This window comes from Neoarius graeffei, chromosome 23, assembly GCF_027579695.1.
Source record: "Neoarius graeffei isolate fNeoGra1 chromosome 23, fNeoGra1.pri, whole genome shotgun sequence".
In the NCBI taxonomy this organism is placed as follows: domain Eukaryota; kingdom Metazoa; phylum Chordata; class Actinopteri; order Siluriformes; family Ariidae; genus Neoarius; species Neoarius graeffei.
Window position 1 is genome coordinate 17,484,274 of NC_083591.1, and position 25,627 is coordinate 17,509,900.

Genomic DNA, 25,627 nt, shown 5'->3' on the forward strand with positions numbered 1-25,627 from the left:
GCATTGAGGAAAAAAAAATAGAAATAAAATGTAAACCTTTTGCAACAAAATGAATTTCCCTGTAAACTAGCCACAGCTTCGAGACTTGTCTTGATCAAACAACCCTTACGTTTTAGTGTAATCTCTTCTTGCTTCACGATTGCCATGTTATAAACAGCTGATATATTGTTGGTTGTTTTGTTATTCCTGAACGCTTATATTGCACTTTTTTTATTTAATTGCCATTCGTTCTAGGATACTTTAGTGGAAATTTCTTTCGTTTGTTTACATATCGCAACTGTTGGTTACGAAGGAGACATGATTTTCATTTTTCTCATTGAAATTTGGTCTTTTTTTTTTCGGTTAAAGATTTTGTAGCTTTATTAGTCAAATACATATGGAAACGTGACTTAAGTTATCTATGAAGGTGCCCACAATTCAAGGTTTGTTATGGCTTAACTACAAATAACCAAAGACACCAGAATCGGATTTTCAGTCCACGTTCCAGGGATCAACAACTGATCCTTAATATGCACAGCAGCAGAAATTAGGGCTTCCAGTCCCTAAGCAATCATAATAAAACCCCTTCCTATACCAAGAGTATATTTTTCGATTACTGTGACCATAATCCAGAGTTGTACAAAGAGACTTTTGTCCAAAAATAACCGGATACCGAACAACTACTACTAAAGAAGAAGAAATGTCTTTCTGTTTACTATAAAATAATGCCTAATCTATTTCTATTAAAAAAAAAATCCTCTACAAATAACTGTAGCCTATCCATACTAGCCTGTACCCTCCGTTACGCAGTGCAGGGAGTGTTTAGGGAGGAGGGTGGTGTTTGGGATACAGCCCACGGCTCAGCAGAGGATGCTCCTGTGTTGGGGCTGAAAGCAGGAAGAGAGTGCTAGATGGTGTCACGTTCGGTTCCGCTTGCTTTTGCCATGACTTGAAGATCAACAGTAGCGATTTATAGATCAAATATTAATCTCTTTCTATCGATGAAGACTAAGAGGGAGTCGCGGGGGAATGTTGCTGCTGCGGCTCGCGGGCTTCCCCTCGTCCCGCTCGGTGGTGCTGGATCAGGGCGAGAGCCGCACTCTGTCCTGCGGGCTTTGGTGCTGTGAAAGTCGGGGCGCCTCCTCAGGAAAGTGGCTGGATGATGATTGCAGCCTGGGTGACTGACTCCTGGTGGAGGAAAACCCTGTATGTGAGTGGAGGAGCATTGCTCGCTGCTGCTGCTTATCTCTTCTACGAACTGCTATCCATCAAGTACGAGCATTTTATTTATTGATACATGTATATTGTTTATGCTGTCATGTGGTATCTTAAACCAATATACGGACACTTTAGGTCCAGGAGAGTTCTTTTCCACAATGCCAATATATTGACATTTCTCTATGCTGTCTTTTTTTTTTTGTTATTATTTACAGATTAAATGTACAGATATATAAACACACCAAAGTTAACCCAGTGCTATATGTTTTTCATCTCATCTCATTATCTCTAGCCGCTTTATCCTGTTCTACAGGGTCGCAGGCAAGCTGGAGCCTATCCCAGCTGACTACGGGCGAAAGGCGGGGTACACCCTGGACAAGTCGCCAGGTCATCACAGGGCTATATATGTTTTTACTTATCAATTTAATTTGTCTGTAGTACTGTCAGTCATGCTATGATCCATTAAATATGACTATATAGTGTGCAATATATTGTTGGTAACCCATACAACTGAAGTGGAGAGCCATTTAGGATTTAGCCCAGCGAGAGAGAGAGCTCTGAGTGGTTTGTTATGGCATTTATAGAACAATAAATCAACGATAATATCCTGTTGGAAAAAAGCACCATCAAGTGATTGTTCAATACTTTTAAATGGCATGCTGATAAAAGCCCTTTAAAGCCTTTATGATAGCCATCTGATTTTGGTGTTTACATTGACCTCTTATCATTCATGTCAGTAAAATAAAAGCTCTGTCAGTCAAGTTCAAGAAGAATAATCTGCGATTTGAAGGATGAATCATGAAGACTAAATATAAATGTCTTTAAATAAACCACAACCACAGGAATTATTATTATTATTATTATTATTATTATTATGGGCGGCACGGTGGTGTAGTGGTTAGCGCTGTCGCCTCACAGTAAGAAGGTCCGGGTTCAAGCCCCGTGGCCGGCGAGGGCCTTTCTGTGCGGAGTTTGCATGTTCTTCCAGTGTCCGCGTGGGTTTCCTCCGGGTGCTCCGGTTTCCCCCACAGTCCAAAGACATGCAGGTTAGGTTAACTGGTGACTCTAAATTGACCGTAGGTGTGAATGTGAGTGTGAATGGTTGTCTGTGTCTATGTGTCAGCCCTGTGATGACCTGGCGACTTGTCCAGGGTGTACCCCGCCTTTTGCCTGTAGTCAGCTGGGATAGGCTCCAGCTTGCCTGCGACCCTGTAGAACAGGATAAAGCGGCTAGAGATAATGAGATGAGATTATTATTATTATTATTTTTTTTTTAATCAACAGGATCTCTGCCGGGCGGCACGGTGGTGTAGTGGTTAGCGCTGTCGCCTCACAGCAAGAAGGTCCTGGGTTCGAGCCCCGGGGCCGGCGAGGGCCTTTCTGTGTGGAGTTTGCATGTTCTCCCCGTGTCCGCGTGGGTTTCCTCTGGGTGCTCTGGTTTCCCCCACAGTCCAAAGACATGCAGGTTAGGTTAACTGGTGACTCTAAATTGACCGTAGGTGTGAATGTGAGTGTGAATGGTTGTCTGTGTCTATGTGTCAGCCCTGTGATGACCTGGCGACTTGTCCAGGGTGTACCCCGCCTTTCGCCCGTAGTCAGCTGGGATAGGCTCCAGCTTGCCTGCTACCCTGTAGAAGGATAAAGCGGCTGCAGATGATGAGATGAGGATCTCTGCCGAAAACAGTAGTGATTTTGTGCTGCAGTGATTTCAGCACTGTGGACAGCGACACATGTCTATTCAATTATCCTGTTATTATTTCCATGGAGTGAGAATCATGCCATTAGAAACTGGAATGTCAATCTGAATTTAAACGTTATTCTTTTGTATTTGTACCCTACAGTCTGTAATCAAATTCTGAATTGAAATTGAATTTTGTGAGCAGCGCACTGGCTCATCGAGACCCTCACTGGATTTACATGCACAAAATATTTCCAGTTTTGGTCCTCATTCTGAAAAAGACAATATTCCTACTAAGCTGTTTACATGGTGAAAGAAAATTAATATTCCACTAATATTCCTGTTTACATGCAGCTGCAAGCCTCTCTATGCCAGCCTTGCAAGCTGTTGTCTAGTTGGTTTGTGTACAGTGAACACAGCTGACTATAAACAGGCAAGAGGCCATGTGTCACAAACTGCTGTAAAAACCCCTACTGAGATGCATATTCCAAATGCACTACATCCAGTACATGTTCTAAGCACCAAATGATGTCAGCAGATCCCACGTATCTTAACTGGAAAATGCTAAATTTGGAATATGGAAATGGAATATGCTGTTTACAGTGTCTTGCAAAAGTATTCATCCCCCTTGGTGTTTGTCCTGTTTTGTCATATTACAAGCTGGAATTAAAATGGATTTTTGGAGGGTTGGCACCATTTGATTTACACAACATGCCTACGGCTTTAAAGGTGAAAACTGTTGTTTTATTGTGACACAAACAGTAATTAAGATAAAAAAACAGAAATCTGGAGTGTGCATAGGTATTCATCCCCTAAATAAGAGCTGGTCCAACCAATTCGCATCATAAGCCACATAATTAGTTGATTAAGATCCACCTGTGTGCAATCAAAGTGTCACGTGATCTGTTACATGATGTCTGTATAAATCAACCTGTTCTGGAAGGACCCCGACTCTGCAATGCTACTAAGCAAGCAACATGAAAACCAAGGAGTACTTCAAACAGGTCAGAGACAAAGTTGTGAAGTATAGATCAGGGTTGGGTTATAAAAAATATCCCAGGGAGCACCATTAAATCCATTATAGCAAAATGGAAATATGTCAAGTTTGTTTGTATAGTGCTTTTAACAATAGACATTGTCCCAAAGCAGCTTCACAGAATCTGAATGACCTAAGACATGAGCCAATTATCCCTAATCTATCCCCAATGAGCAAGCCCCTGGTGACGGTGGCAAGGAAAAACTCCCCCAGATGACACGAGGAAGAAACCTTGAGAGGAACCAGACCCAAAAGGGAACCCATGCTCACTTGGACAACAACAGACAACATGACTATAACATTAACAGTTTTAACATGAAGTCAGTTTTGTTGATGTTATAACTCTTCATTAATGGAAGCTTGAGTGCAAAACTGTTCATGACAATCGCAGTCCCAAAGTTAGCAAGTCAACTGTAGTCCTCAGCCACAAAAGCATTACTGTACATGTCCAGAGCATCTTCCAAGCGTGACTTTCAACTGTCCATGTGGGGCCGTCCTCCACAGGAGCGATGTGATGAGACTCCAACCAGGCATAGGGCATCAGGATGATGCCCTATGGCAGGTCTGAGGAACAGAAGAGGTCAGCACCTCAATCCCAGGATTGACCTGTAACTCAGAGGGATAGATTGGGGGGGGGAGAAGAGAGAGAAAACACAGGTTGGTAGGTATGCCCAATATCACCTGAATAAGTAGGAACAATATACATATTGCACTGCGTACAAGCAGGGACTCCGGCAAAACTAACTATGACAGCATAACTAAAAGGGGAGAGCCAGAAGGTAACACAGGCATGAGGGAGCCCCGGTATATAAAGCAGCAGCCACTACACAGTCAACAAACTCAAGTGAGCAAGCGAGTGGGGGACTGACAGCATCCATACATCCCAGTTTACCAAAACACTCTATGTCTGAGGACCCTCCAGATCTACACCTTTACCTCATAAACACCATTAACAAAAGGCTTGACTAAACAGATATGTTTTCAGCCTAGACTGAAATGCTGAGACTGTGTCTGATTCCAGAACACTACTTGGAAGGCTGTTCCATAACTGTGGGTCTTTGTAAGAAAAGGCTCTACCCCCTGATGTAGCCTTCACTATATGAGGTACCAGCAGATAGCCTGCACCTTTTGATCTAAGTAGGCATGACTGGTCATAGAGGAGCAGAAGTTCGCTCAGGTACTGTGGTGCGAGACCATTCAGTGCTTTGAAGGTCAATAGTAGTATTTTATAATCAATACGAAATTTGTTTGGGAGCCAGTGCAGTGTGGATAAGACAGGGGTGATGTGATCATATTTTCTAGTTCTAGTAAGGACTCTTGCTGCTGCATTTTGAACTAATGTTCAAAATGCAGTGCTTGTTTATGCACTTATTGGAACATCCAGACAGTAAGGCATTACAGTAATCCAACCTGGAGGTCACGAAAGCATGAACTAGTTTTTCTGTGTCGTGTGTCATTAAATTTCTCATTTCATTATCTCTAGCCGCTTTATCCTGTTCTACAGGGTCGCAGGCAAGCTGGAGCCTATCCCAGCTGACTACGGGCGAAAGGCGGGGTACACCCTGGACAAGTCGCCAGGTCATCACAGGGCCGACACATAGACACAGACAACCATTCACACTCACATTCACACCTATGGTCAATTTAGAGTAACCAGTTAACCTAACCTGCATGTCTTTGGACTGTGGGGGAAACCGGAGCACCCGGAGGAAACCCATGTGGACACGGGGAGAACATGCAAACTCCGCACAGAAAGTCCCTCACCAGCCACGGGGCTCGAAACCGGACCTTCTTGCTATGAGGCGACAGCGCTAACCACTACACCACCGTGCCGCCCCATTAAATTTCTTATCTTAGCAATATTTCTGAGATGAAAGAAAGCTATCCGGGTATTGTTCGAATGAAAGACTGGGTCTTTTACTGCTGCACATGAAGAAACGGAAAAGCCATCCAAAAAGGCCATCCAGAGTTACGATGTAATCAGAAAACTTACTTCTTGCTGCATGTGGTCCTAATACAAGTACTTCAGTCTTGTCGGAGTTAAGCAGAAGGAAGTTAATAAGCATCCAGTGTCTAATGTCCTTTACACATTCCTCAATTCTATTAAGCTGGTGTCTCTCATCTGGTTTTGCAGAAACATACAACTGTGTGTCATCAGCATAACAGTGGAAACTAATACCATGTTTATGAATATTACCACCCAGAGGTAACCTATATAAAGAAAAAAGCAGTGGACCCAAGACAGAACCTTGTGGAACACCAAACTTTACCTCAGTATGTCTAGAAAAATCACCATTTACATCAACATACTGATAGCGATCAGTTAAATAAGACCTGAGCCAGGAGAGGGCCGTTCCCTTAACTCCCACAACATTTTCTAGTCTATCCAGAAGAATGGAATGATCAGTGGTATCAAATGCTACACTAAGGTCAAGCAACACAAGCAGCGAGACACAGCCCTGATCAGACGCCAACAGTAGGTCGTTTACTACTTTAACCAGAGCTGTCTCTGTGCTATGATGAGGTCTAAATCCTGACTGATACATTTCATGGATGTTATTCCTATGTAAATATGAGCATAATTGCTGTGCCACAGCTTTTTCAAGGATCTTGGAGATAAAGGGGAGGTTTGATATTGGCCGATAATTGGACAGCTGACAGGGATCAAGGTCAGGTTTTTTAATCAGGGGTTTGATAACTGCTAGTTTACAGGATTTGGGTACATAGCCGATCCTAAGAGAAGAATTTATTATTTTTAGAAGTGGTTCAGTTACTTCAGGTATTATCTGTTTGAATAGACGTGTAGGTAAGGGATCTAGTACACAAGTTGAGGCTTTTGATGCGGAGATTAATGAAAGTAATTCAATTTCTCTAAGGGGAGTAAAACATTCTAACTGATGATTTGATACAGTTATATTGTTAACTACAAGGTCACTTACATTGTCTGACCTTAAATTAGTAGTTTGCATTTTTTGTTGGATATTCTCAATTTTGTCATTAAAAAAATTCATGAAGTCGTTGCTACTACATACTGCAGGTGTGCATGTGTCTATAGTGGTCTTATTCTTGGTTAATTTTGCTACAGTATTAAATGGGAATCTAGGATTATTTTTATCATCTTCTATTAGGGAGGAAAGATATGTTGATCTAGCAGCACTAAGAGCTTTTCTATACATCAGGAAGCTCTCCTTCCATGCTAATTTGAACGCTACCAATTTTGTTTGACGCCATTTACATTCCAATTTTCGAGTGGTCTGTTTTAAAGTGTGAGTGTCATCATTATACCAGGGTGCTAATTTTTTCTCTCTGACCATTTTCCTTTTAAGAGGAGCTACATTATCTAAAGTATAGCGGAACGTTGACTCTAAGCATTCAGTTGCCTGATCAAGTTCTGCAAGGGCTGACAGTGACCCAATCAAAGTTGACAACTCTGGGAGATCATTTATAAAGCTCTGTGCAGTAGTTGACGTGAATGTACGTTTAATATAGTAGCGTGGTGAGGTGCATATATTATTACTCAGACATATTTTTAATGAGATGAGACAATGATCTGAGAACTTCAGACTGTGGAAGTATGACTATATTTTCTATGTTTAACCTGAATGTTAGTATTAGATCGAAGGTGTGACCACCATTATGGGTTGGTCCTATGACACTCTGATTAACCCCTACTGAATCTAAAATGTACACAAACGCTGTTTTCAAAGGATCTTCTGGGTTATCAAAGTGAATATTAAAATCTCCAACAACTACAGTTTTGTCTAAGGAAATAACCAGATCTGAGATAAAATCTGCAAATTCAGAAAGAAACTCAGAATATGGCCCCGGGGGCCTGTAAATAATAAGTCATGGAATTAACTGGGTAGACTTATTTTTCGAGGCTACATGCATTATATTAGTATGAAGAACTTCAAATGTATTAAATTTATAGCCAGGTTTGTGTTACACCTAGATAATCATTATAAATAACCGCAACGCCTCCTCCTCTGCTAGTTAGACAAGGCTGGTGTATGTAACTGTATCCAGGAGGACTAGCTTCATTTAATGCTATATATTCATTTGGTTTAATCTGTGTTTCTGTTAAACACAATACATTAAACTCCTGATCAGTAATAAGTTCATTAACCATTAGCGCTTTAGATGTAAAAGATCTAATATTTAATAGCCCCACCTTTAGATCAAAGGTGCTAGCAGCGGTTGTACAGTCAGTATGATCTAATTTTATATTGATTAGGTTACTGGAACAAACTCTCTGAGTATTTCTACTTTTTTGTTGAGCTCAGGGAACAGACACAGTCTTGATGTAGTGGACCCTGATTGACGACTCTGTGCAGCTAGCAGACAGTCGGTTTGGCCTGTTCGTCTGCTCCCTGGCCTTGTCACCACTACAAACCTGACAAGAGAAGACTGCCCATCAAAACTCAGACTGGGCAAGGAGGGCATTAATCAGAGATGCAACAAAGACACAAAAAATAACAATTAAGGAGCTGCAAAGATCCACAGTGGAGATGGGAGTATCTGTCCATAGGACCACTTTAAGCCGTACACTCCATAGAGCGGGGCTTTATGGAAGAGTGGCCAGAAAAAAAGTCATCGCTTAAGAAAACACATTAGGAGTTTGCCCAGCAGTATGTGGCAGACTCCCCAAACTCATGGAAGAAGATTCTCTGGTCAAATGAGACAAAAATTTATCTTTTTGGCCATCATGGGAAATGCCATGTGTGGTGCAAACCCAACACCCTGAGAACACCATTCCTACAGTGAAGCATGGTGGTGGCAGCATCATGCTGTGGGGACATTTTTCATCTGCAGGGACAGGAAAGCCAGTCAGAATTGAAGGAAAAATGGATGGCACTAAATACAGGGCAATTCTGGAGGAAAACCTGTTTGAGTCGGCCAGAGGTTTGAGACTGGGATGAAGGTTCACGTTCCAGCAGGACAATGACTTGGGGCCGCATGGCCCTAAATTCTCCGTAATTATTTCCTGCTTCACCATGACCCAATTCAATATACTATGTCATGTATCATGTGGTGGGCTTTCCCCGTTTGCGCAAGGCACTGTGGGATACAAATTTGACACAGGAGAGAAAAATGGAGGACGTGAGCGTGCAAATGAAACGTGAAAGACCGACTACAGTAACAGAAAGTAAGAAGAAAAGACATTATGTTGCGAAGGAAAGGACATGCAGGACCAAACTAATAGATATCAGCGGTCACCAAGCACCTCAGTGTGATCAGCTGTTCGTTTAGCGACAGAATGATGTAACTGTCGGTGCACAGTCAAGGTAAACCTGTGCATATGCACTCGGACTTCCTCTTTCTGCTTGACTGCACGAAGCGAGCGATTTATTGCACATTATTTGCTTGGGAATCCCCTCAAATTGAATAACATCCCAGCCACAGAATTGCCTGATTTTTTGAGATATTACAGAAATAAACATGTATCACAAAGACCAAATTTCAGAAGGAATTAAATTTCACCGATTTTATGAAATCGAAAGGCCGTCTCGCTTTAAATGTCAGGGTTACAATTCTGCTTTTAAATGTATGTAAATGTCTAGTGACACAATTCTAACTCCATACAGTGGCATGCAAAAGTTTGGGCACCCTTACTGAAAATGTCTGTTACTGTGAATAGTTAAGTGAGCAGAAGATGAACTGATCACCAAAAGGCGTAAAGGCAAGACATTTCAGCGTTTTCTGCAAGATTTGTGTATTATTTTTGTTTTGTACAATTGGAGAGTGAAAAAAGAAAAGGAACACCATGCGAATGTTTGGGCACCCCAATACATTTGAATTCTCGGGTAACTTTTACCAAGGTTCCAGACCTTAATTAGCTTATTGAGCTGTGGCTTGTTCAGATTCTTCTTTAGGAAAGGTCAGATGATGCAGATTTCAAAGCTGTATAAATTCTCTGGCTCCTCAAGCTTGTCCCTAAAATCAACAGCCATGGGCTCCTCTAAGCAACTCCCTCGCATTCTGAAAAATAAAATAATTGATGCTCATAAAGCAGGAGAAGGCTACAAGAACATAGCAAAGTGTTTTCAGGTAGCTGTTTCCTCAGATCGTAATGTTATTAAGAAATGGCAGTTAACAGAAACAGTGGAGATCAAGGTGAGGTCTGGAAGATGAAGAAAACTTTCTGAAAGAACTGCTCGTTGGATTGCTAGAAAGGCAAACCAAAACCCGTTTGACTGCAAAAGACCTTCAGAAAGATTTAGCAGACACTGGAGTGGTGGTGCACTGTTCTACTATGCAGCGACACCTGAACAAATATGACCTTCATGAGAGAGTCATCAGAAGAAAACCTTTCCTGTGTCCGAGCCACAAAATTCAGTGTCTGAAGTTTGCAAATGAACATCTAAGCAAGTCTGATGCATTTTGGAAACAAGTCCTGTGGACTGATGAAACCAAAATAGAACTTTTTGGCCACAATGTGCAAAGGTATGTTTGGAGAAAAAAAGGTGCCAAATTCCAGGAAAAGAACACCTCTCCAACTCTGAAGCATGGGTGTGGATTGATCATGCTTTGAGGTTGTGTTGCAGCCAGTGGCACAGGGCACATTTCATTGGTTGAGGGAAGCATGGATTTGAATAAATACCAGCAAATTCTGGAAGCAAACATCACACCATCTGTAAAAAAGTTGAAGTTAAAAAGAGGATGGGTCCTACAATAAGACAATGATCCAAAACACAACTCAAAATCTACAATGGAATACCTCAAGAGGCACAAGCTGAAGGTTTTGCCATGACCCTCACAGTCCCCTGACCTAAACATCATTGAAAATCTGTGGATAGATCTCAAAAGAGCAGTGCATGCAAGACAGCCCAAGAAACTTGTAGAACTGGAAGCCTTTTGCAAGGACGAATGTGTCTAAAATCCCCCAGGTAAGAACTGAAAGTTTGTAGCCAGCTAATAATAAGTGTTTACAAGCTGTGATCGTTGCCAAAGGGGGTATTACTAGGTACTAACCATGCAGGGTGCCCAAACTTTTGCTTCAGGTCCTTTTCATTTTTTGGTATTTTACGCCTGTAAATGATGGAAATAAAAATGTAATATTGTGGAAAATATTAAAGAAATGTGTCATTTTTACCATGATGCCTTTTGGTGCTCAGTTCATATTCTTCTCACTTAACTATTCACAGTAACAGACATTTTCAGCAAGGGTGCCCAAACTTTTGCATGCCACTGTATATTACAGCATTAGCTCAGTTTGATATTGACTTCATACAGTGTCCTGGCAGGTTTGGATATATTATACACTTTAAGAAATAAACTGTAATTTTCCATGTCACAGGGTTGGTACAATCAAGGGTACACATTTATAACTTTAGCATATATTACCATTTAATAACAATGGAAGGTACATAATTGGACCTTAAGGACCAGTGTTGTACCTTTTTAAAGATTTAATGCATCATCCCAGGTAAAAGATACAAAACATACCTTTGATGGTACCACTGCAGCAGCAAGAAAAAGTACAGTTTAGTGACGTACCGTAATTTATGAGTGTAGAATTGTATCCTTTTCTTGGACTGTATATCATGTTGTTTAACTGAACTCTGTCATCAGGTCATGTTAAAATAACCAAATTGACCAAAATATACAGTCCTAGCATACGTATCCTCCTTAACGTATGCATTAATGCATGCCTCTTTACATCCTGATATTGGTGCTTTGTCCATTTCTGTCACCATCGTCTTTGGTACTGGGTCCCATACATGTCAACCTTTGGTCAATCAAACCTGTATAACCAACCTCCAAAATCCGTATTTCCCTTATAAAATCCGTATAAGATGCAAATTAAAATAATTTACCTAAAATTTGAATGATAATTAACAATGATATATCCCAGTTACTTTTTATTCAATATTAATAACAATAAACCTTCAGAATGAATACAAAGCTCCAATGTTTGACAAAAACACAAAGTGTTATTAGCGTAGTTACGAAGGAAATACTTCGTTGTTTGGAGACAGGTTTCACCGAGCGGCTATTATGCGCGAGACTTCATATTAGCCACAAAGTCAGGAAAATCTGTTCGTAAAATTACATTATAATGACCAAATACAATGAAAAGTATTTTTCTAGTCTCACCTGTGAAAGGTAATCCCATGTGATCTCGTTTGGACGGTAAACCTGTTGGTACAGTTAAACGCAGCACATGAATGAGGCATCTTTATTCTCGGGCGAGGATGACATATGATTCTACGCAGAAGCCGGCGTCTATGACTTCCTGGTTGGCGGGATTCTCGCAGTGCGGTGTGCGCATGATCAAAAGTGGAATGAAATCTCGCTACCACAACGCGTGATTTCATAAGACGCTTTACTGGCTGTCTGTGGTGTACAGTACGTTTGTAAATGTTATGCGTTCTTTTATCATCGTGGGAATTGATTATAGCTCTAAATAAATATTGAAGTTTTTTTTAAAGAATCCGTATAACTTTATTTATATGCCCATATACAACGTTTATTGAATCAAATCCGTATAAAATACGGACATTCCGTATAGGTTGACATGTATGGGGTCCTGCAAAACTATACCTTAAGACTGAGGACATCTTGTAAACTAGCAAGGAAAATAAATGGTTATCTATTTTGCTACAAGCTTAAAGTAGGCATATCAGGTGAAAATTCAAATTCAGTCCAAATTGCTTGAAACTGCTCTCACTGAATTCAGAACTGAATGCCGAACAACATACTTTTTACAGAATTAAAATGTTTATCTGTTCTTGAGAAATTACAAATCAAAGATTGAAAAAACGGCTTAATTTTACAAAAACTGACGTAATATTCTGTATGAGGATCACATGGTCCAAAATGGGCCTCATTAACCAATGAGATCAAATGTTTTTTCTTAATAACGTTTCTATTTTTCAAGATATTTACATGGAAAATGGTTATATACTGAATACAATGTTTGAAAAATTGGTAAAAACAAATTAGTATTTAATTAGTATTAGTTACGCTAATTAGGTAAAAACGTTAAATCGGTACACTCCATAAAAAAGTAATAAAAGATTATTTCTAATCCCCTCTTTGTGCTCTGCAGGCCTTTGTATTTCTCAGAAGTAGAGCCTACTAGTGTTTATATGAAAGAATATAAATGATTATTTCAATTAATATTCACAGCTTTCAAGGTGAACCTCGAAAAAACTGTGTGAGCCACATCCAGTAAACAGTTCCAGTTCATTGACTTGAAATTGACACTCATGTTTCTGACTTCCGTTTTTTTAAAATCTCATTCTGACCATTAAAATCTCAGTATTTTCATCAAAACAACCCCAGGTATATTCTAAAATAGTTATTTATTACATGAATCAGTTTGATTTGGAAAAAAACAGTTTGCTGAATACTTCATCAGAAACAGTGAGAGTGAGAGAACATCCCTATAAAAGTTATCTGATTGATATTCATGAGTAATCCAGTCGGAAACCGATCAGAAGAGAGAGAGTCTGAGTGCTTTCCCATGACTCAAAAAGAAAAACACCGTCAGTTTTTGACATCACGCGTGCAGAGTTTTTACTCTGTTGTACCAACTTCAACCTGCCGTTACTCCCAAAGTACTGAACAGATTTTAACGAGATACATTTCTTTGGAAAGCAGAAATTATAAGCTTTTTAATGATAGAATGACAGTATTCACGATAGAAGATTTTCAAGAATTAAGCAATGACAGATTTGGAAACTTAGATGAGTGTCTGCATGCACAATTTTCACAGCATGGGTGTGAAAGCGAATGTCTGATATGCCTACTTAAAGTGACAGCATAATGTAACTCAAATTTATTATCAGCCACTCTATCTCATGAAGTGACGTGATATTTTCGATTAATTAAAATACCGTAGTTTTTAGCAATGGACAGAATGCATCTTCGTTTGATGAAATTAGGGAACAAGTAGCAAGCTGCAGCTCCAGCATCAAGATACATCACCACACTCCAGGATGTATGAATCCTTTGGATTACATTCAAACTCTGTGTTAGGGAGCGTTTTTTTTTTTTTCCTCTGAGTGATGGACGGGAGAAAGGAAAGGTTGGAGATGCCATGACTACAGCTAACTGAGTCACCTTTCTGCTGGGAAATGATGAATAAAAACCTGATAGTGTGAATACATAATGTGCTTGGCCTCGCATACTTGGGTTTAATTCCTGATGAGGCCCACCTTCCATCTAGATGTGTATGTGCCCTCACTGCCCATTTTATCATTCACGTCTTCCACAGAAATGCACTTACAATCCCGTAGATACTCCAGTAATACAGTAATTACATTACCCCATCCCCTGTGTAAAACTAGTTCAACCCAGACAGGGCTTAACACGGTGTACATTTTTCAGGAAGGAGCAGGAACTTGACTCTACAGACGCCATCATCCTCCACCAGTTTTCCCGACCGGTTCTCTCTCCGAGTCTTTATCCATTCTGCCTGAAACTAGAGACCTACCTGAGAATGGTGGACCTTCCCTATCAGGTACACACTCGCACATACCATTTCACTATGAACTGACAGGCAGACAGATAGAATAAAATTAGCAGATTGACCTATAAATAGATCTATATCCACAGTCCCCTTCAAAAGTATTGGAACAGCAAGGTCGATTCTTTTGTTTTTGCTTTACACCGAAGACATCAAAAGATGAATATGAGACAATAGATCAGCAATGGCAGCTTTTGTTTCTTGATATTTAGATCTAGATGTGTTAAACAGCTGAGAACAATAAACCTTTGGTTTTAACGCACCTATGTTTCAAGTAAACAAAATTATGGGAACATGTGTGGAGCGAGACAGGTGTGCCTTGTTGCCCAGGTATGCAGTGTTTCATTGATTTGATTGTTTAAATGTTTAATGGCTCAGAATATTTCCCCTTGGTTTGAGCCCAGCGGCACGGTGGTGTAGTGGTTAGCACTGTTGCCTCACAGCAAGAAGGTTCTGGGTTCAAGCCCAGATGGGGGGGCCTTTCTGTGTGGAGTTTGCATGTTCTCCCTGTGTCTGCATGGGTTTCCTCTGGGTGCTCTGGTTTCCCCCACAGTCCACAGTTGTTTGTCTCTGTGTCAGCCCTGTGATGATCTGGCGACTTGTCCAGGGTGTACCCCGCCTCTCGCCCATAGTCAGCGGAGATAGGCTCCAGCTTGCCCGCGACCCTACACAGGATAAGTGGTTACGGATGATGGATGGATGGATGATTTGAGCCTGGGGTTTGTTGTTTAAAAGACTGCATTTATTGTTTAAAAGGATAAACCAACATGAAGACCAGAGAGCTGTCTGTGGAAGAATAGCAAGCCATTTTGATCATTTGAAACTATTTGAAATGTCCTGAAAAAGAAAGAAACCACTGGTGTACTAAGATTTCATACAGGTTGTTCTGTTCGAATGCTTTTCCTCAACTAAAAATGGGTTGGTCTGCCAACAAAGGTGCCATGTTCCAAGTTGTTGAACACATCTAGATGGAAATTGTTAGGAAACGAAAGCTAAAATTCTGATCTGTCGTCTCATATTTGCCGTTGATCTCCAACTCAAATGTCTTCAGTGTAAAGGAAAAACAAAATGATTGACCTTGCTGTTACAATACTTTTGGTGGGGATTGTATTTGTGTATAGAAAGGATGGACAAACATACAGCTGTCGCGTAGTTCACATGCATTAATGTTGTGTGCTGTAGTTGTTAGCATAAACTTGTCTGTCCCTTTCCTCGTCTCTCTGCAGACTTACTTCGACGGCTGTCTGTCTGCTCAGGGAATGATGCCATGGATCGAGTACAACCACAAACATGTGTCTGGGACGGAGTTTATCATCGAGTTCCTGGAGAAGAAGCTGGGCGTGAGTCTCGATAAGGCTCTGAGTGCGGAGCAGAAGGCCATCACTCACGCCATCACTAAAATGGTGGAGCAACATTTACACTGGTGAGTACAGAGTGTAAATGCCAAAAGGGGAAGGTGAAGTTTAATGTGTAGTTCCTCTGAGTGTCTTTTTGCAGCTGCTGCTTATGCTACGTCACAGGGAATGCAGCAGAAAGCACTATCAGTTCTCTTTTGCTTCTTCTTTGGGTTCTTGGACATATTTCTTCTCAAATTTCAGCCATGTTAATGTTCACAAACACTCTAGATCATACTTAGTATGTGTTCATACTAACTATAAACCTATAAACATTTCTGACTAATTATTGTTACTAAAATGTGATCCATCATCACTGTGTCTAGTTCTAAAATAATTTAATGTAGCTCCATAATGTTTTCTCATACATCCTCGACCAGATGCTCCACACCATCCTGCTATTGATTCAGTTATTTATGGTTCAGGTTTATTGCTCTGTGTGTGTGTGTGTGTGTGTGTGTGTGTGTGTGTGTGTGTGTGTGTGTCTAAGTGTGTGTGCACAGATGGAGTGTGTGTCTAAGTGTTTGAGTTGTATGGCTATAAATAACTGTAATGGAACTTGCTGTAAGGAACCCTGGATTGTGCTGCTGATGTACATCAGTCAGGAAGCACACTTCCTCTTCTATTTATGTCTGAAACCTTCAGGATTATAAGCTGAACACAGTGTTGTAGTCGAGTCATTAAACCTCGAGTCTGAGTCCAGTCTCGAGTCCCTAGTGTTCAAGTCATTAAAAAAAATTTCGAATTGAGTCCAACACCCCCTCCTAGAACTGCCACCTTATTGTGGTGGAGGGGTTTGTGTGCTTGAATGATCCTAGGAGCTATGTTGTCGGGGGCATTATGCCCCTGTTAGGGTTTCCCAAGGCAGACAGGTCCTAGGTGACAGGCCAGACCAAGAGCAGTTCACCAAAAAACCCCTATGGAGAAAAAATCCAGGACCGTGACGTCGCCCGGTAGGACGCAGCCGGGGCCCCACCCTGGAGCCAGGCCCGGGGTTGGGGCTCGTATGCGAGCGCTTGGTGGTCGGGCCTTTGCCCATGGGGCCCGGCCGGGCTCAGCCCGAAGAGGCGACGTGGGCCCGACCTCCTGTGGGTTCACCACCCACAGAGGTAGCAGTAGGGGTTTGGTGCAGTGTGGATTGGGTGGCAGTCGAAGGCAGGGGCCTCGACGACCTGACCCCCGGACACAGCGGCTGGCTGTTGGGACATGGAATGTCACTTCGCTGGGGGGGAAGGAGCCTGAGCTTGTGCGGGAGGTTGAGAGGTACCGGCTAGAGATAGTCGGGCTCACCTCCACGCACAGCTTGGGCTCTGGAACCCAGCTCCTCGAGAGGGGCTGGACTTTCCACTTCTCTGGAGTCGCCCATGGTGAGCGGCGGCGGGCTGGTGTGGGCTTCCTTATAGCTCCCCAGCTCAGCCGCCATGTGTTGGAGTTTACCCCAGTGAACGAGAGGGTCGCCTCTCTGCGCCTTCGGATTGGGGAGAGGGCTCTTGCTGTTGTTTGTGCCTACGGGCCAAATAGCAGTATAGAGTATCCGGCCTTCTTGGAGTCCCTGGGAGAGGTACTGAGGGGTGCTCAGACTGGGGACTCCATTGTGCTACTGGGGGACTTCAATGCTCACGTGGGCGATGACAGTGACACCTGGAGGGGCGTGGTTGGGAGGAACGGCCTCCCCGATCTGAACCCGAGTGGTGTTTTGTTATTGGACTTCTGTGCTAGTCACAGTTTGTCCATAACGAACACCATGTTCGAGCATAGGGGTGTCCATAAGTGCACGTGGCACCAGGACACCTTAGGTCGGAGGTCGATGATCGACTTTGTAGTCGTGTCATCTGATCTCCGACCCTATGTCTTGGACACTCGGGTGAAGAGAGGGGCTGAGTTGTCAACTGATCACCACCTGGTGGTGAGTTGGATCCGCTGGCGGAGGAGGAAGCTGGACAGACCTGGCAGGCCCAAACGTATGGTGAGGGTCTGCTGGGAACGTCTGGCCGAGCACTCTGTTGGGGAGGTCTTTAACTCCCACCTCCGGGAGAGCTTTTCCCAGCTTCCGAGGGAGGTGGGGGACATTGAGTCTGAGTGGACCATGTTCTCTACCTCCATTGTGGACGCAGCTGTTCGGAGCTGTGGCCGCAAGGTCTCCGGTGCCTGTCGTGGCGGCAATCCCCGAACCCGGTGGTGGACACCGGAAGTAAGGGATGCCGTCAAGCTGAAGAAGGAGTCCTATCGGGCCATGTTGACCTCCGGGACTCCTGAGGCAGCCGACGGGTATCGGCAGGCCAGGCGTGCTGCAGCTCGGGCAGTTGCGGAGGCAAAAACTCGGAACTGGGAGGAGTTCGGGGAGGCCATGGAGAAGGACTATCGGTCGGCCTCGAAGAAATTCTGGCAAACCGTCCGGCGCCTCAGGAGGGGGAAGCAGTACTCTGCCAACACTGTTTACAGTGCGGGTGGGGAGCTGTTGACCTCGACTGGGGACATTGTCGGGCGGTGGAAGGAATACTTTGAGGATCTCCTCAATCCCACCGTCATGTCTTCCACTGAGGAGACTGAGGCTGATGACTCAGAGGTGGACTCGTCCATTACCCAAGCCGAAGTCACTGAGGTGGTTTGCAAGCTCCTCGGTGGCAAGGCACCGGGGGTGGATGAGATCCGCCCTGAGTATCTCAAGTCTCTGGATGTTGTGGGGCTGTCTTGGTTGACACGCCTCTGCAACATCGCGTGGCGGTCGGGGACAGTGCCTCTGGAGTGGCAGACTGGGGTGGTGGTCCCTCTTTTTAAGAAAGGGGACCGGAGAGTGTGCTCCAATTATAGGGGAATCACACTTCTCAGCCTCCCAGGGAAAGTTTACTCCAGGGTACTGGAGAGGAGAATTCGACCGATAGTCGAACCTCGGATCCAGGAGGAACAATGCGGTTTTCGTCCTGGTCGCGGAACACTGGACCAGCTCTATACCCTTCATAGGGTGCTCGAGGGTTCATGGGAGTTTGCCCAACCAGTCCACATGTGCTTTGTGGATCTGGAGAAGGCATTCGACCGTGTCCCCCGTGGTATTCTGTGGGGGGTGCTTCGGGAGTATGGGGTTCGGGGCTCTTTGCTAAGGGCTGTCCGGTCCCTGTACGAACGGAGCAGGAGTCTGGTTCGCATTGCCGGCAGTAAGTCAGACCTGTTCCCAGTGCATGTTGGACTCCGTCAGGGCTGCCCTTTGTCACCGGTTCTGTTCATAATTTTTATGGACAGAATTTCTAGGCGCAGCCAGGGGCCGGAAGGAATCCTGTTTGGGAACCACAGGATTTCATCTCTGCTTTTTGCGGATGATGTTGTCCTGTTGGCTTCTTCAAACCAGGACCTTCAGCATGTACTGGGGTGGTTTGCAGTCGAGTGTGAAGCGGCTGGGATGAGAATCAGCACCTCCAAGTCCGAGGCCATGGTTCTCGACCGGAAAAGGGTGGCTTGCCCTCTCCAGGTTGGTGGAGAAGTCCTGCCTCAAGTGGAGGAGTTTAAGTATCTCGGGATCTTGTTCACGAGTGAGGGAAGGATGGAGCGTGAGATCGACAGGCGGATCGGTGCAGCCTCCGCAGTGATGCGGTCGCTTTACCGGTCCGTCGTGGTGAAGAAGGAGCTGAGCCAAAAGGCGAAGCTCTCAATTTACCGGTCGATCTACGTTCCGACTCTCACCTATGGTCATGAGCTTTGGGTAATGACAGAAAGAAAAAGATCGCGGATACAAGCGGCTGAAATGAGTTTCCTTCGCAGGGTGGCTGGGCGCTCCCTTAGAGATAGGGTGAGAAGCACAGTCACTCGGGAGGAGCTCGGAGTAGAGCCGCTGCTCCTCCACATCGAGAGGAACCAGCTGAGGTGGCTCGGGCATCTTTTTCGGATGCCTCCTGGACGCCTCCCTGGGGAGGTGTTCCAGGCATGTCCCCCCGGGAGGAGGCCCCGGGGAAGACCCAGGACACGCTGGAGGGACTATGTCTCTCGGCTGGCCTGGGAACGCCTCGGTGTTCTTCCCGAGGAGCTGGCCGAGGTGTCTGGGGAAAGGGAAGTTTGGGCTTCCATGCTTAGACTGCTGCCTCCGCGACCCGGTCCTGGATAAGCGGAAGAAGACGAGACGAGAGTCCAACACTCCAACCGCACCATTTGACAGTGACTATTTTAGCGCCATTAACATTAGTTTGTTCCTGAACATGACATATGAACAGGTGAATGTGCATTCTCTTTGTCAGGGAGTGCGAAGTATTCAGTCAGAGATGAATGTAAGTGCAGAAGGTGTGTTTTTTATTAATACAAGTGAAGACAGGTAAACAATTCAGAATGGCAGGCAAAATCGTAAAACAGTGAAACAGGCAATAGGTTGAGTGAGGCACAAACAGGCTATCGTAGACTCGGCGGAATCAAAGAAGAGAAACAGGAAATCAGGTCTCAGGAACCTGAACAGGGAAATGAGGCTCAGTAATGTGTCAGCAGCGCAACTCAATACTTCGCAAAGTAAGTGTGTTTTCACAGTTTTTATATAGGCGCGCTGATTGTGATTTAATCTTGTGCAGGTGCGAGTCATTTACGGTGCACGCGAGAGAGTCCGCTTGGCGTGCACGCTGTCCGGAGCGCGCCCAAGAGTCTGTCTGATGCACGTGCCAAGGCGCGCAGGTGTGACACTCTTGCACGAAATTAGTACAAAAATTAATGTAGATATAAATATCTTATGGCCAATTATTATGGCATGTTACAAAAAAATAAAGAAAAAATCCGAGTCCTTGTCTCCAGTTCATAAGTCCGAATGCAGTTAATGCACGAGTCCAAGTCCGAGTCATCAGTGCTCAAGTCCAAGTCAAGTCACGAGTCCTTAAAATTAGGGCACGAGTCAGACTCGAGTACTACAAACCTGGCTGAATGACTCCAAATGCCCTGTCCGTGTATCTAACAATATACATATTTACTTTCTGTATGTACAGGACATTAGCATACTGTCAGTGGGTGGAGAATGTGGAGGAAACTCGCCATATGCTGGGTGTGTGTGAGCTGCTGCAGTGGAGTGTGTGTGAGCTGAATGGCAGCCTGGTGAAGAGGGAGATGTACTGCCATGGCATTGGCCGCTTCAGCACATACCTCATTCACACACTGCTAGAGAGAGACCTGCGCACTCTCTCCACACTGCTGGGTGAGACGCATGCTGTGTGTGTGTTGGATATGGATAGTCTCATCATGGTTTTTCTTTGTAGCAAGAGTGTACTGTTGTTGGGAGTATGTGTGTTTGTGTGTCTATTAGGAGATAAGAAGTACATCATGGGCTCTAAAGTGTCCAGTGTGGACGCTGCAGTATTTGGACATCTTGCTCAGGCCATGTGGACACTACCGGGATCCAGACCGGAGCAACTCATTAAAGGTGAACAAAAAACACACACACACACACACACACACACTAACTAAACTCACGGAAAATCACAGGGTATCCTTGCAAAAGTGTTTAAGCAAAAATAATAATAATGAATAATGCATTGAAAATTATAGTTACTAAATCCATAATTCAATTAAGCACAAATCAATGCCCTAATTAGCATGAATTAGTATATCTATTATAAATTCTATTTTAAATCAATATCAATGTTTATAATGGTTGATAAATGATAATTTAAAAAATAACAGAGATAGAATATGGACCCTTTAACCGTTATGAGTGTTGTTGAGTAGTGTGTCCACCAGAGGGCGCACAACAACTCCCCTGCAACACAGTGTTTGAAACGCCATAAATCACAACAATCAGCTGACCCAAACAGAGGCAAGCAGAGTAGAAACTGTGACAGGTGATGTAATACATTTCTATTTGAATGAAGAGGGTCCCCCCCCCCCCCCCCCCAGGGGTGGGTATAGGCTGATAATATCAGTTATCGGAAATCACAGACATTTATTTGTTTATTTGTTTGTTTGTTTATTATTCTTGGTGCCAAAAATCGCTGAGTCCTAATTTGGTAGCATTTAATATCCAACCATCCATCCATCCATTATCTGTAGCCACTTATCCTGTTCTACAGGGTTGCAGGCAAGCTGGAGCCTATCCCAGCTAACTATGGGTGAGAGGCAGGATACACCCTGGACAAGTCCCCAGATCATCACAGGGCTGACATATAGACACAGACAACCATTCACACTCATATTCACACCTATGGTCAATTTAGAGTCACCAATTAGCCTAACCTGCATGTCTTTGGACTGTGGGGGAAACCGGAGCACCCGGAGGAAACCCGCGCGGACACGGGGAGAACATGCAAATTCCACACAGAAAGGTCCTCGCTGGCCACGGGGCTCGAACCCAGACCTTCTTGCTGTGAGGCGACAGTGCTAACCAGTACACCACTGTGCCGCCCCGTTTAATATCCAGTGTTTCTTAAACTTTTTCAGACCAAGAACCACTTTATCTATTTTTATGCCTCTGCCACCGTAAGGTGCAGGAGGCATGATGTTTTCGGGTTGTCCGTCTGTCCGTGCGTCTGTCCATCCGTGCATGCGTGCGTGCGTCCGTGTGTGTGTCCGTCCCAAAACCTTGTGAACGCGATATCTCAAAGGCTGATGAAAGGAATTTCACCAAACTTTCACCATGTGTGCGCTTTGGGACAAACATGAACTGATTAGATTTTGAGATCAAAAGGTCTTAGGTCAAGGTCTCTGTGAGGTCAAATGTCTGTCCGAAAACCTTGTGAACACAATATCTCCAAGGCAGATGAAAGGAATTTCACCAAACTTTCACCATTTGTGCATTTGGGGACAAAGATAAACTGATTAGATTTTGAGGTCAAAAGGTCTAAGGTCAAGGTCACTGTGAGGTCAAATGTCTGTCTGAGAACCTTGTGAACACAAGATCTCCAAGGCTAATACAAGTAATTTCACCAGGTCAAGATTACTGTGAGGTCAAATGTCCATCCCCAAATCACAACTTAATAAGGCATGTAGACTACCGGGCGGAGGCATCCCCATCGACGCCGTTGGCGTGGAGTTCTATCTAGTTTAAAAAAAAATGCGGACCACCTAACCCCCTAAATATCCTGAGCAAAAAACAATGAGCCTACTTCAACAGTATATTACAAATTACACACTAATGAAATGACGACAGTTTTACAAATAGTATAGCCAACTCACTCGTTGTCCTTATCTTAATGGGAAGGATGGTGCTGCTTATTCTGATACATCAGTGAAGCAATGTCTGACTCCAAACTGGACAGTTTTAATCTCATATTGGGGGCCACATTGATCCGGTTGCGCTGCTTTGTTTTCTCAAGCAAAGCATCATCGTGTCTTTGCACTTTGTCCTTGCTCGTGTCGGATGTTTCTTGTGCTTTTCTTTTGACTTCAGCCACCGAGCCATTATCTTTTTGACAGTTTTATGCTAAATTTAATTTGGTTACTCATAGTTTTTCCGCGTTCCACATTCCCTCCACATTCAGAGGTGACGCTGATATGCAAGTGTAACCTAAACTGATGTAGCTACAGTATATGCAGTGTTGCAAAACTGTTGGCTTGCTTAATGTCAGACATATTCAAATAATAGGCTACTATTTGAATTTATATAGGAATTTATTCAATATAGAAAACAACTCATCTGTGCTAGTCAGAACTTTGCTTTTAGAGTCACATAGGTGATTTGAGAAACACTGATAAAACGTGATATTTTACGACATCAACTCATGGACCACCAGGGGTCGCTCGTGGATCACACTTTGAGAAACAGTGCTTTAATCCCATCACAGCTTGTTTCTTGCTTTTGTATCAAAAGAAAAAAGATTTGTAGAATATTTATCCTGTACACGTTAACCCTGGGCTGTGTTTCATATGCCACAATGATCCCTACTCCCTGTACCTGATAATGATGAGCACTACAGATCATGTAGCTACATAGTTTAGTTATGTGACATAAAAATAGTATTAGATGTCTGTTTCTCTCTCTCTCTCTCTGAGTTTCTGTTTGTCTAATTATAAATGCATTTGTCTGTTAATCTCTACCTGTGTGTCTGGCACCAGTTCTGCTCTCTATGGTTCTATAATGTAGAGTTTATTTGATAGAATTTACTGTCCTGTTGCAGATTTGGTCCTCAGCTCATGTGGAGCTTCTCAGGGTTAATGTTTATTACCTGTTCTCAGGTGAGCTGTCGAACCTGGCGCGATACTGTGAGCGAATCCGCCGTGAGTTCTGGCCCGAGTGGGTGCTTGATTATGAGGATTTGCCCTCAGAGACATGCTTGGATGCTCATACACACACACAACACGGTCTGTTCTCCTGTGCCGACACGCTGGATGAGGTGGACACACACAAACGTTCGCCGGATACAGACCATTCTGGGTGCTCGTTCTCCGACTCCGACATCGAGGTGGACCAGTCAGATACTGAGCTAAAGGTCAAGGCTTGAAAGACATTCATTTTACAAGAGCTGGTTTTTTTTTTTTGCTTTGCACACTAAGAGGTCCTGATGCACACATGCAATTCATATCGGAGCTGTGTGGGTTTTTCTTTCTTTTTTTTTTTAATTAAAGCATCAGGGCTGAAATTCTTCTGTGAAGGCTGAGTAAATAACCAAAAACAAAAAGGTGACTTTATAAATCACTGTGTGTTTAATTCACTCAGAGTGTAGACTTAGATACTGTACATATCAGACATTGGTTATTTATTGAAGAAGTGTGATTTTGATTTTTCACAAGTTGTGCATATGTTTTCTAGGTCTCACATCGCAGATCTTTTCTGCCAATGACAAAAAGATTTTATCCCCAGAGTGATTATTTACTAGAAGTATGTATTTATGAATGTATGTATTTTTAAATGTATTTATTGATTGTACAATTGTGTCTGTCATTACCTACTATATAACTGTAATAGATAATAGATGGAAAGTTGCAGTCATATAAACTTTAACCACAATTCTAACACACAGAGAATGTGTTTAAATTGTTCAGCGTTGCAGTTCTTTTTCATAACCACAAGCTGGCGGTCTGCATTTAAATACAGCCTTTAACGTAGAACGGTATAAAATGTATTTTGTCGCTTCATATTAAACTCCTTTCTCACACACTGCAGTCTAATGTAAATGTGTGCACTCCATTTTCCACTTTAAGACTGCTGAAGTTCACTACGGAGTTCACTACAATTAGATTTTCTTTTTGTGTTTGTGTGTGTTTTATTTAAATTACTGTTTATGGTTTGCTAGCTTGCTAGTAATCAACTCACAGATTTAGCAAACAAACCCACAAACTTATGAAACTAGTACCTTGAACTAGAAACCTAGAAATGATTCTCAAACATGACACTGAAAATAATCTTTCTAATATTTAAAGCACCATAAAAAGCCTTTTGGTACCATCTTGTGCCACCTAAATACAATCCATACAAATAACTGAGATGTTACATTAGCTGTCCTTGCTAACTACTTTCATCAGCTAAGAAGTGTGTGAGTGGATTGAGAAGCAGCATTATTGATAATTGGTTACCTGGAGTGATAACCAGAACATAAATATATTAATATATCATATATCCATGTGTTTATTTATTTACTAGGTGATTATTATTGGTTGGCTTAATCATTTTGCACATTTTTCAAGATGAGACGCTGATAAGGACACTGAGGTCTATTGAGGTCTTTTTCTGTATGTGTAGCTGGTGCTCAACAGTAGTAGTTTATGGGAACACAATAGTTTATATTGTATGAACTTAACAGAAATTCACATTTGTAATGAGAACCACGAATTATATTAGGCAGAAGATTTTAAATGCCTTCCTCACTGTCTCAAGGATCACTGTTTGCTCTGTCTAATTTTCTGTACATTGTAAATAAAATAAATTCCCACTGTTTCATGTCCCCAGATAAGGGGAA

General features: G+C 43.0%; 1 protein-coding gene across 1 annotated transcript; it reads left to right on the forward strand.

Moving 5' to 3' along the window:
- The first annotated feature begins 905 nt into the window (after window positions 1–905).
- On the forward strand, window positions 906–24,522 carry faxcb (failed axon connections homolog, metaxin like GST domain containing b). The gene is given in 7 exon segments (XM_060905284.1): window positions 906–1,112; window positions 1,114–1,251; window positions 14,247–14,379; window positions 15,612–15,808; window positions 20,729–20,934; window positions 21,043–21,159; window positions 23,907–24,522. Coding segments are annotated over 7 exon segments (1,161 nt in total). The 5' UTR covers window positions 906–1,008; the 3' UTR covers window positions 24,173–24,522.
- The last annotated feature ends 1,105 nt before the right edge of the window (window positions 24,523–25,627 follow it).